Genomic DNA, 10835 nt, shown 5'->3' with positions numbered 1-10835 from the left:
CAATGCTCACTGTATTTATCCCATTAAAAGTTGCACACATTTGAAGCCAAAAGATTTACCTACAAAATAAGACATAGAGCACAAAAATCGAAGCCGTACTTTGGGAGCTAGGGTCTTTGGAAGCTGGAAAAATCATGATTTCTCGATTCCGAGCCAAAATCACTGCTCAGAATTTGTAGCAGTAACTCACCCATTTTCTTGTTTATTTCACAGTATACACAAACGACATTCACCCAAACATGTTGAACTGATGACGCCTGACAGCGCGCTAGTCGCCATTCTTTCGGAGACATTTACACCTCACCATCATAATGAGTTTACGTACATTTATTCATCGCAAACAGAATTGTGTCGTGCCCGTTCGTCATTGACGACCTTGACCTTAACCTGCCCCGCACTGAAAAAAGTCTGCGATCTCATGGGACATATTTTATTTATAGCCAATGAGCTCCCTTGCAAGTGTCTCCGAAAAGAATGGTGACTAGCGCGCTGTCAGGCGTCATCAGTTCAACATGTTTGGGTGAATGTCGTTTGTGTATACTGTGAAATAAACAAGAAAATGGGTGAGTTACCGCTACAACTTCTGAGCAGGGATTTTGGCTCGGAATCGAGAAAACACGATTTTTCCAGCTTCCGAAGACCCTAGCTCCCAAACTACTTCTTCGATTTTTGTGCTGTATGTCTCATTTTGTAGGGAAATCTATTGGCTTGAAATGTGTGCATACTTTAAGTGGGATAAATACAGTGAGTATTGTTGAATTCGCCCTGAAACGAACCTGGTGTGTTGACCTCGTTACATCCCTTTCCTTTTATATAGTGATAAGACCCCGTGAGTGACAGTACATAACTTGATGGCAGTTTTTAGCGTGACAAGCCCCTGTGGATGATGTTTCAAATGCTGCTGTTGATAGTGATAATGAAGATGTTGGCAATGATGGTGTTGATGTTGATTTTGATGTTCCAAACAATGGTGACGATGCTGATGAAGCTGCTGCTCTAAATGATGGTGTTGATCATGATGAGGACATCCCTGATGATGTTGTTGATGGTGATGACAAAATGGAGTACTTCCCAACAATACTCCCCTTCCTGTACCCATGTGAACTGTCACTACCTTAGAATTATTCCCATCCTGCTTGCTACCTCCAGTCTGAGCATGCTCTGTAGCTTCCAGGAAGTGATGTAAGACAGAGCCTGGTCATGTGACTGAAATGTCATACGGTAACAGCGACTTCGCCTCTCCGTTTCAACATCATGATAGCTGTCAATCATCTTAACATCGGTCACCACATCCCCAGCGACATCTCGCACAACATCATGCAACGTCTGCTCCTCAAACTGTCTCGGGCTCTCCCAGAAACTTAAATCATGGAAGAATTTCATTGAGTAAAGGCTAAAAGGCTTGTATTTGACGGTTGTTCCTGTTTTGTCCGCAAACTGGTTCTTGAAACGTGGATCTGTGGACCACAGAAGCGGCGGTGCCGGAATTTCATGGATTTTCATTACAATTTTGTTCAAATCAAACACTAGAATCAGTTTCATTGTATCGTCAGGACAGGTCCAGTTCAACACACAACCACACACATCCCCCTTGTTCTTCTTATCCAACATCATCTGAATTTCATGAGACACATTCAACTCCCCAAAGTCAGTACTTACAGAAATGTTTTCCTCATGAACAGGTGTAATGTCAAAATACAAACCTGTTGCCCTCTGTACCACTCGACTGACAGACCACACTTGCTCATCAGGATTCCCGCTCCGACTGACCACCATCATCTGGTGACCAACGGAACTGGTCTCCTGACCAATCACCCGCTGACCATAAACATCACATGACACCACGTGACATGCAACACCACTCGATGCCATGAGGGTGACGACTGGAGGTAATTCTTCGATTACACAAGATCTGAGGTGAAGCTGACCAGAGAAACTGTCACCAGCTGACGTCAAATCATCCATACACTTTTCGGATTCATCCTGTTCCTTCTCCTCAACGATGCCATCCTCCTTGGCTGAATCACCTGGACACTTGAGACTCTGTAAGTAGTACGGCTGGGGGAACAAGTCATGCACTGCCGTGTGAGTCTGTTTGACCACTCGAGGTCCAGGCCCCTCTTTGACCAGAGACGGAGTGTCCAGATGGTGAGCCTGACCCCCAAGCTCGGCTGATATCAGCTCCTCCAGAACAGAACGGAGCTGATGTAGAGGGTGGTGAAGGCTGTACAACAGCTTCCTAGAACACATCACACAACAAATTAGTACAACAAATAATATTTGTAAGTTTATAAACAATTTACAGTTACCCATCACAGCTGTGAAGTTTTATCAAATTTAATCTTCAGGAATTAGCACAGCCAAATCATATTTGTCAATTTTGAAAAGATGCAAAAAGCATGGACACCTATCACAAAAGTGATCCCTATTTTACCCTAGGAGTGAGTGAGTGAGTTTGGTTTTACACCGCTTTTAGCAATATTCCAGCAATATCACGGCGGGGGACACCAGAAATGGGCTTAACACATTGTACCCATGTGGGGAATCGAACCCGGGTCTTCGGCGTGATGAGCGAACGCTGTAACCACTAGGCTACCCCACTGCCCCCTTTTACCCTAGGAAATAGTACAACTAAATTAAATATGTTAATTTTGATATCATCCATAAAGCACATTCATAGCCGTCAATTTCATTCATAAAGCACATTCATAGCCTTCAATTTCATTCATAAAGCAAATTCATAGCCTGGTCAGCACTGGGACATTCATAGCCGTCAATTTCATTACAATTTCATCTACAGGAATTTTTACAGCCAAATTTATTGAGGTAATTTTAAGATGGGACTCAACCTAATAAAAGTACTAGGATCTGTACTTATACTTAACTGAGAAAGTGTAATCTCAAATACAACATGTTACATCGGAAGAAGTTTCTTGTACATTCACAAAGCAATACCTGTTTATATTGAAGGACACAGACACAAACTTTCTAATAAACAAGATTTACTGTTTTCTCACAAAAAGATCGAGCAGAGTCTAACAAATAACTCAGCCCTAGAGTTTCTAGAGGCAGCTCTAGTTATTTAATGGTTTCATGTGGACAGCTCTTGTCTAATGAAATATGAGGATTTAGTATTGTGTTAAAGAGTTAGCTTGTAACTCTGAATAATATAAGTTTTAACAGGGTACATTAGGCTGAAGAAAACTTTGACAATACCTGTTGAGCTTGTGTTCCAGGTATCTGGGGCAGGTGTAGGTCTTATCCCCCCAGATCAGCTGTCCCCCACGCTGAAGACACTCAGGTACAGCCACCGACTCCGCCACCTCAAACACGTGGGTCAGAGCTCCTTCTGTGTGGAAACCTTTGTCCAGGCTCCTGTTGTTACCATAGAAACAAGAACGCACAACTCACTTCCTCTTGTACATAATATTTAGCAGTAAAAAAGTAGTCATAATAGCTTTCCAAATTCACACTAGTCTGAAAGTTTGGGAGCATTAAAGTGCACTTATCATAGTCTTCACTGAAGCAGAATTTGTGCATTATTATTCTGAACCAGTTTTCAGTGTTACAATAAACCTAACAGAAAATAAAGTAAACACTTTGCCTTGGCTATTTAATACAAATAATTTGTACAAGTGCTTGAGAGGAGTGGGGTGGGGTGGGGTGGGGTGGGGTGGAGTGGAGTGGAGTGGAGTGGAGTGGAGTGGAGTGGAGTGGAGCGGAGTGGAGCGGAGCAGAGAGAAGTTGAGTGAATGAGTGTTGGATTTTATGACGGTTTAAGTAATATTCTAGAAAAATCAGTTTGGTGATCTATTCATTTTCTTGCATCCTGGTCAAGTCTTACTCCAGTCAATGGCGGGTGTAGGTTCCCCCCTTAATAAATGACTCATATCATCACACATGAAGGGTTACAAATGTCTTAATGTAGGAAAGGTTTCTATTTATTAAATAAACATCTTATACAAATTAAACATAAATATAAAGACCACTTGAAAATTTGATTGATCTACTGGCATCATCTGAAACAGAGTGAGTGAGTGGGGTTCATCTCCCCCTGAACAGTTTCTGCTATGTCAACTTAATGTGGGAAGTGAAGGTGAGGTGAGGCGAAATGGGGTTTAACGTTGTACTTCAGAATACAGTCAAATCCCAATGAGTCGAATGCCGGTGTCTCGAATATTATGCATAACTCGAAGTACCCGTCGGTCCCGACCATTCCCTGTTATAGTTGTCATTATTTGATTTCCGGTTACACGAATTCGTCTCATAAATACACACGATGACTCGAGAAGGAAATTTGGTACCATGAGATTCAAACAACAGCAATCTTGTATACATAAGCCGAAGTCAATCAATGAGAAGTTGATTGGTGCAGCAAACTGATCCAATTAACAAACCAGCGCAGCTCTGGCATAACAAATTGCAACACCTTGGACCAGAGAGCTACTCATGTCCGCTCTTCATTAAAAAACTAGACGCTTTATGAACATTACCTGAATCCTACTGAGTTGTATTCCTGGAATTCTTCAGCAGAGAATGGTACAACTTGAGTGAGAATGAGGCTTGCATTGGCTGCCATGGAAACCACCTGCCAGCTGTCATGCCATGCTCTCATTGGTCGATCAGCAGGAGTCCCACCTTGACCTTTACACAAGGTCACCATGATTTGTCCATCCGGACTCAACACTTTCACAGCACTTGGAACAAAATTGTTTCAGCACATTACTTACAAATAGATATAAACAAGAGTCATCAGAAGATGACATATCCCCCCGGCCCCCACATCTTTGAAAGAACAAATCATCTGACAGTTACTTAAAGTCCAGCTTGATTTTAGACTAAGTGCAAATCGTTTCCATGGAAATCATGAAAAAAATAAATGACAAAAATCTGCAAATAGCAACAGGGACCACTTCAAGATCTGCCTCACATATCTGCCAAGTTTTACTGAAAGATGTTAAGAAGTTTTTGAGTTGTGCTCCGGAAACGAAACCTACCCCGCCCTTTTGCGACTAAGTCTGAATCGTTTCCATGGAAACCGGGAAAAATAAAAATGCCAAAAATCTGCAAATAGCAAAAGGCACCACTTTGGGATCTGCCTCACATATCTGCCAAGTTTTGCTGAAAGATAATGAAAAGTTTTCGAGTTGTGCTCCGGAAACGAAACCCACCCCTCCTTTTGGGACTAAGTCCGAATCGTTTCCATGGAAACCGGGAAAAATAAAAATGCCAAACATCTGCAAGTAGCAAAAGGCACCACTTAAGGTTCTGTTTGATATATCTACCAAGTTTTGTTGAAAAATATTGAATGGTTCTTGAGTTATGCTCCGGAAACAAAATGATTACGGACGGAGGGACAGACGGACGAGGCGACGACTATCCCCCCCCGCATTACATGCCGGGTGGGTTAAAAAGAAAGAAATACTATATTCCTGGAATTAAGAAGGATCCTGATACAGCATTATTCTGAGACACGTCCCCAGTTTTCAAGCATTGGAGAATAGTTCTATCAAAAATATTTTTCAGGGGCGAAACAATTGTTTTGGATATCTAACCCCAAACACATTATTTTCAGAATACCCTCACTGTCTGAAAATTAAGTTGTTTTATTTAGTTAACACGTGAGTAAGTATGGTTTTACGCCGCTTGTAGCAATATTCCAGCAATATCACAAAAGGACACTAGAAATGGGCTTCACAAATTGTACAGATGTGGGGAATCGGCGTGACGAGCAAACGCTTTAACCACTAGGCTACCCCACTGCCTAGCTGGGACAGAGATTCACACTGGAGAATAAGCCACATTGAAGCAAGTCTAAAACACTACCCACTGTACCTGGAGAAGAAGTTATTGAGGAGGGTCCTGTTTTTCTTGTGGTTGGACTTGCCCCCAGCATGAGGGAAGTTGAAGATGATGCGCGAGAAGCGGGCGTCCTCCGACCCCTGCAGGTCCGTGCACGTCTGCAGCTCCGTTGCATCCACGTTGAAACAAACACGAACACCTGGAAAAAAACATCATATCGTTACCATTAGGGATAAAAAAAAGTACGCTGTTACCACGGTACGGTATGTTTTGCACATAGGCGCCCGACTCTGATTTTATCTTATATATGTATGTCATACTTATAAGTATATGGTAGATATGATGACTGAAACTTTATTTGTTATATAGCAGAACTTGTGTTACATTCACACACACTTAAAAAGCTGTTCATCTAATAAAGTTTCAGCATTTAATGCTTAACAAAGTACAGTCAAACAAATTCAGCATACCTTGATCGAATATATATAAATTTGAAAGTGAACTTTCCCTTGGGAAGTTGTGTTTTTACACCAATGCTTTCACAAACAACTCAATGTAATTTATATTAGAATTCAGAATCACTGAAAAAACCTCTTAAGTCTGCTTTTTAAATTTTATCTTCTCTTTGTTCTCTTTCTTAACAAAACTAAGACATCATTCATAGTTGTTAATAAATGGTGTTATATGTCAAACTAAAACATATTTCAATTACTTGAAGACAAGTGTTCTTCAGTTCAAAGAGTTTGTAAAATGTTCACACTCTTTCACTTATACACCAACTTGTTTCTTCATGCAACAATGATAACAGACACAAACAAATTCATTTAAGGTTCAATTTTTTTTTTTTAAATTCAGAAGAATTTCAAAGAGACTCCTTTTTTATTCCTAATGCAATACTCCTCAAACTTTAAGTAGTATTTAAGTTGTATCAGGATATATCATCTCTTGTGGCGATACATCGATGTATAATGGACTCTCGCGACATAAACTTCCTGATGTATTGCCTAAATGTGTTTTATATCGATGTACTCGTATCTCGTAGTTGACGATGTAAACATCAATTCTATCGATGAATCGTTACACCACTAGCTGTCATATAGCTGGAATATTGCTGAGTGCGGCTAAAAACTATACTCACTCACCCATGATGTTTATCACTGGATGGTCTGGTCCAGACTAGACTATTTACAGACTGCCACCATATAGCTGGAATATTGCTGAGTGTGGCATTAAACAACAAACAAACAAATATAAAGCTGCAGTTTATCCTGCTACTTTCAGTGTGTATAGCGGCCAGAGGGTTCAAGTCATGGATGTTTAATAGAAACAGACCTATATTCAAACACAAACTGAGTGATCACTCACAACGCTACTGAGGAGCTGTCGATGATAGAATTACCTCTGTCTCGAAGAATCTGAATATTCCTGGCAGCCAGGTGATGCTTCTCGATGGACTCTTCTGATTCCAGACTTGTTGCCAACACCTGATTGCCATGGAAGTCACATTTCGACACCAGAGCCACAGCAAGGGAGAAATCGCCTTCTCCCACGAGGAGTAGTCTCCCTTTAAGTGGTGCCTCCATCTTCACCTTCCTATCAGCTGGTGAAATGGACAACACAAAAATACTGAGTGATTGGGTTTAGTTTAACGCATCCTCGATAATCTCCAGGGTATACGCTCACTCTCCACTATACCCTGGATGCATCCACGGCTTGGCCCGATGATTTTATTACCTCCCTTTGCTGGCTTTTTATCCAATCAGGTGTCTACGCTGGGATGTTGAGCAAACCAATCACAACTCACTTTCGCTTCTTAAATTATCTAACCGTTTAAATTTGGCAACACAATTGATGCAGAGGTACTCTGAAAGAGGTAGAAGGAGTTCTTTCATATATTGTTTTAAAGTTTCAGATCTGTCAATTTGTCTGCATGATTTCCCCAAAAGTCTGAGTGGCACTGCAAATAAACCTTCGCGACTGCAACCGCTATCTTTGTTGACACTGGCAAGCTCGGATGTAACGGAGGCTTAGCTGATTGGCTACTGTGAGAATGCGGAGCAAGCAAAGGGAGGTAATATAATTATCGGACCAAGCCATGGATGCATCCAGGGTATAGTGGATCGTGATCGTAAGGTATACCCTGGAGATTATCAAGGATGAGTTTAACGCTACTTTTAGCAAAATTCCAGCAATATCACGGACACCATAAATGGGCTTCACACATTTTACTCATATGGGGAATCAACTCCGGCTCTTTGATGTGAAGAGCGAACACTTTAACCACTAGGCTACCCCCAGTGTATGAAATAAGCCAAAACCCCAGCCGACATCAGGGCTGATAACTTCAAAATGTTACCAGTCCAAAATGGATTTAACCAGACCAGACACCAAGATATGACTCAGATGTACATAACATCACAATTTTTAACCAGACCATCCGGCTGGCTAGCTGTAAATTTAGACCGTCCGTCAGAACTCTGACCAGTCTCAAGCGATCAGACGGGCCTTATTTCATACACTGCTACCCTACCACCCAAACAACACAAAAGTGGGGACAGGATTCAACTCTCATGAGTTAAAAATCTAAAGTTTCTTTGCATGGTAGTAAATACCTCTTTGTATTTAAGAAATTCAGTTCGCTTTACCACCATGTATAGTGTAATAAAGCACACTTTCGCCCTGAACTATTATAGTTAAAGCACGATGACGCTTGATACATTGTGACGTAATGCAAAAAGTGCACATTATCGTCTGATAAAGTACTGTCGGCGCCTTTGATCTTTCACCGAAGCATCTTAGAATATGATATTTGACATAGTGACTTGACTAATATTATCAAGCCTGTCACACACAGAAATGGCCATTAGCAATCTATAATTGTTTTACTATATTTGACAATGACTAGATTCTATTATCTATCTTAGGAACCGTTCATAACTTATGGCAAGGGAAGTGATGATGATTGTTTATAAAGGAGCATCTACAATGTGAATGATCCCCATAATATTTATGCACAAAGTGACCCCCCTGCCTGCATGTCATGTACATAATCAATTTACCCCCTATAATTCTAAAGCTAAGTTTACAATATTTTTATGTTCAAAATTGATGACCACCCCAATTGATGTGTACGAAATTGATGACACCTCCCCCCACCTCAGAACAAAATGGGTGACCCCCCTTAAAATCATCATGGAATATTGCTTTCTACCACTAAACAACAAACTAACAGAACTCTTCGAAAACAGACCTAAAGTTTTAAGGTTAATGTGCTTAAGTCTACCTTAAACTTTACTCTCCTGAACATATGGTCTTATAAGGCATTCAAACATATCTATATACAACTCATGTCGCCATAACTGTTTGACAAAGTTAGAGATAAGTTTTTCATGTTTTGAAAGCCTCAAAGAGTGTTTTGTACCTCGACATGAATGAATTTTGGTGAAACGACCTGTAGTTAGGGTTTGGGTTGCCCAAACCCACTTAAAAGAAACAGATTTAGACAACTAGGGTCTATTACAGTCTAGAGTTCCTCCCATTTCCCCATAATCCCACAATACATATTTATAAATATTCATTTTCAAAATTAAATTAATTTAAAAACTTAGGACAACAACAATTACTCCCACCCCCATCTCCGGAATCCACCTAATGATGGGGTCAAAAACTTACACCGGCAACTACCTCTGGTGCTGATCGTAATAAGGGCTTAACAAATACATTGTATGACACTGAACTCAACACTCCTAAAGATGGTGTATATAATAATATTGAACTCAAATGATATCATATCTACTAATATTTGAAACAAACCCCATACTTCACAACAACATTTCTCGCGCCGAATACTTGTGTCGTGCATGTGTACTTCTCAAGGGGGGTAACTCTAAATTACTCACCATAGAGAAACCGCAAAGTCTTATTCAAGTTGAAAGCCATTGCTGCCAATTTTCTCAAATTTGATGATTTGTGTTTAATTAGTGTTCACACAGTGTATGTTTGTACACAAACATTTATTTTTATCTTGTTCATATAGATCAACTGAGATAAAGATTTAGATTTAGCTGAAAACTTCTCTTTCAACTTAGCCGGGTAACTTAAATTATCTCTCGGTCCCGATATCTAACTATACACGTGCATTGCAGTTAAAGTTTGAACTATAATCGTTGAAAATGTTGATCTACAGGATGTGATATTATCAGATGTTTCTATCAGATATAAATCATAATGGCCGTAAAGATATTTTAAGCTGTAAGCCGATCAAATGAATGGCGAAGGTTCACTGCTTATCATGAGTGAGTGAGTGAGTGAATGAGTGAGTGAGTGAGAGTGAGCGAGATCCATTAACTATACCACAGGTCCAGGAGAGCTGCATTTCTCAAGAAAAAACGTTCTGGTGGTGATAAATAAGGAACCCTTTGTCTGTATTCCTAGGCTGCGAGTCGGTCATACATATTGAAGCATCGTAGTGGAACCTCTTGAACAAATTCAGGTATTATATAGTTGGTAGTCTGCATGCCAAGTTCCACCTTAATTTTTCCAGTGGTAAAGAGTTTTACAACGGCGCAACGACATGACCGGAATGCTGACAACCGGGAGGTACCTTAGGTCAGGTGAGCTATATGTCCCCAACTATACCAGGCCCTATGTAGAGGTTAACTTTAGACCACAAACTTAATTGTTACAGTGAGAGAGTTGATTTTAAGGCAACTACGAATCTCTTAGTTGTGTCTCATAGTTGCACAAATTATGAGATACACGTACTGGGAGCGCAAGCTCACCTGCTGAAGTAGTGAGTGAGTGAGTATGGTTTTACGCCGCTTTTAGCAATATTCCAGCAATATCACGGCGGGGTACACCAGAAATGGGCTTCACACATTGTGCCCATGTGGGGAATCGAACTCGGGTCTTCGGCGTGACGCCTGTTGAAGTATCAGAGCTAAATTGTAATTTGGAACCCAGCGCGGAATTACATTTAGTTGGGTTTAGCCACAAAACCAGCACTAAAATAAATAGACTTCACAGAATAAGTA

General features: G+C 40.6%; 1 protein-coding gene across 1 annotated transcript; it reads right to left on the bottom strand.

Moving 5' to 3' along the window:
- Nucleotides 1-746: 746 nt before the first annotated feature.
- LOC124268701 (ferredoxin-fold anticodon-binding domain-containing protein 1 homolog) lies at nucleotides 747-9671 on the bottom strand. The gene is made up of 6 exons (XM_046703692.1): nucleotides 9623-9671; nucleotides 7202-7402; nucleotides 5836-6001; nucleotides 4494-4697; nucleotides 3217-3375; nucleotides 747-2239 (listed from the first exon to the last, which is right to left on the bottom strand). Exons 2-6 carry the CDS (start codon nucleotides 7383-7385, stop codon nucleotides 1111-1113), a joined length of 1842 nt encoding a protein of 613 aa, XP_046559648.1. The 5' UTR covers nucleotides 7386-7402; nucleotides 9623-9671; the 3' UTR covers nucleotides 747-1110.
- Between the last annotated feature and the right edge of the window lie 1164 nt (nucleotides 9672-10835).

Source organism: Haliotis rubra, unplaced genomic scaffold (genome assembly GCF_003918875.1).
Source record: "Haliotis rubra isolate DU_JTF1 unplaced genomic scaffold, ASM391887v1 Scf14, whole genome shotgun sequence".
NCBI classification, from domain to species: Eukaryota; Metazoa; Mollusca; class Gastropoda; order Lepetellida; family Haliotidae; genus Haliotis; species Haliotis rubra.
The sequence above is the reverse complement of the archived record's forward strand: the minus strand, read 5'-3'. Positions and strand labels throughout refer to the sequence as shown.